Source organism: Poecilia reticulata, unplaced genomic scaffold (assembly GCF_000633615.1).
Source record: "Poecilia reticulata strain Guanapo unplaced genomic scaffold, Guppy_female_1.0+MT scaffold_255, whole genome shotgun sequence".
Taxonomy (NCBI): Eukaryota; Metazoa; Chordata; class Actinopteri; order Cyprinodontiformes; family Poeciliidae; genus Poecilia; species Poecilia reticulata.
Genome location: NW_007615039.1, coordinates 192,399 through 194,374, shown reverse-complemented (window position 1 = coordinate 194,374; position 1,976 = coordinate 192,399). Strand labels below are relative to the sequence as shown.

The following is a 1,976-nucleotide window of genomic DNA, read 5'->3' as shown; positions in this document are numbered from 1 at the left end:
TGTTTAATTAGAATGATTGTGTAACCTTTACTGGTGCAGTTAAGTAAGTGTCTTATTTCAGTCATTTATTCATCAGACACTGATGTTGTATTATTATTTATATCTTGTGTAGAACCACACCTTTACGGCGAAATAAAGRCTGAACAGCAAGTGCAGATTGAACCAACCGACTCTGGTTTCTTTGGGGTCCTGACCGGACTCACCACAGTGATTTGACATTTCCATCAGCGAGTTGCAGTTTTCCTAACTTTTAATTGTGTTAAAAATAAAGAAAACAGAACAACACAAAGACAGAATAAACCACACACCATGTTGTTTTGATTCCTCAAAGTTTTGCTTAGATAATCTTTTATTATAACTCATTCAGTCTGATCTTATTACAGAGAGACRATCCAGCTGCTGTTTGCTTGTCGCTTCATTCCTTAGGTTGCACTGGTTCTGTTTTACACATCAGGCCTCTTTGGGAACCTTTTTTTCAGACCTTCTTGGCGCAGACATAAGGCCACCTTACAATACAGTTATCATCATCCCAGCACTTTCCACCTAGGAGCAACACAACAAATCAGGCAAACATCACATAATGAAAACCCTGAAGTGACCTAACAAGATGACTGAAAATTATTATTAACTAAACTAATTTGCAACAATAAACTATCATAAGCTTTTGATGTTTATGTAGTAAATATACAGTTATAACCAGACATTTACATACACAGAATAAAAAAAAACACTGCCTGAAATTAAGTCCAACCAAATGTCTTTGTTTTAAGGTAGTTTGAATTGTCAAAAGTATTTCTATTTGCTAAATGCCATAACACTTGGCAAGAATTACTTTTGGAGATTTCTTTTGTAATTTTCTCCAAATTCAGAAGTTTACATACATTTGGTCAGTATCATGSATAACTATCTTTTGAGCTGAATGCATTTGATCAAATGTAAACTTCTGCTTTCAACTGTATGTGGAGGTCAACTAAAAAGTTTATATGCAAAGTAAATAAACTTTTTACTCATCAGTCCTTATACCWACTGAAAAGCAGACGTGACATTTTCTTTACCTGAATAGTTCATCACTAAGCAGTGCTGGGAGAGAAAAAAATTATCAGGCTGCCATTTACACCAGTTAGTGTAGCTCAACAGGCTTCCATCGCTCCACAACCAAGTGCCCCACTGCAAGACAAAAGTTCAGCAAATTATATGTTTCATTCAATATCTTATAAAATATTTCACAACTAAAGTATCCTGGTAGAAATACCTGCTGTGCATCAGAGCCTCCAATCCATGCTATTTTGGTCCGGGGAGATGCTGCAGTTATCAGTTTCTGAACCTGATGGTACTCGTTCCTGGTGTGAACTGATGCAAGGTTTGCCCTCATGGACAGACAGTTTTTCTACAGATAAACACACAACAACTAAATGAAGTTTGTTTTATTTCTCACTGTGAAATAAAGCAGAGCAGCAGGAAATAAGAGCACAGTGTTGGAAATCACCTCTGCATCCGCCCACGTCCTGTATTTATTYACATAGAGAAAGCAGCGACTGAAGATCCGAGTCCAGCCAGAAGGACAGAAATGTGCTGATGAAAAACAAATGCAGGCTTCCAGTTAACTGGTTYATGTGRTATTAGTTTGATAATAACTTTATTTTGTGACAAATTATAACATCAAATTGAAACATTAAATTTATTCTAAAACATAATGCCCACATTGACAAGGTATGACTCAGTGTGTACTTTGAAAGGTACAATGGAGACATTTTAAGATGACTCTAATAAATTATCTGGAGAAGGATTGCATTATGTTTAGCAAAGTATTTTAGAGTTTGTGCTTTAGGCAATAATGCCAAGGAAATGGAAACAATGACTGAAAACATCCACTGACTGTCACCAGGAGAGCCATCATCGGCGACAGCTTTAGATATTTTAAAAGTGTGTTTGTCTGTGTTTTAGTCATTTATGATTTCTTAATATTTAATAAATAC

General features: G+C 35.8%; 1 protein-coding gene across 1 annotated transcript in view; it reads right to left on the bottom strand.

Annotated features, from left to right (window-relative positions):
- Positions 1-312: 312 nt before the first annotated feature.
- The window catches only part of LOC103460547 (galactose-specific lectin nattectin-like), a 5,929-nt gene continuing 4,265 nt past the window's right edge, over positions 313-1,976 (bottom strand). Inside the window, exons 3-6 of the mRNA XM_017303378.1 lie at positions 1,487-1,572; positions 1,253-1,387; positions 1,056-1,167; positions 313-543 (exon numbers count right to left, since the gene is read on the bottom strand). Coding sequence (XP_017158867.1) covers positions 476-543; positions 1,056-1,167; positions 1,253-1,387; positions 1,487-1,572 — 401 coding nt within the window. The 3' untranslated portion in view covers positions 313-475. The remainder of the gene's footprint in view (positions 544-1,055; positions 1,168-1,252; positions 1,388-1,486; positions 1,573-1,976) is intronic.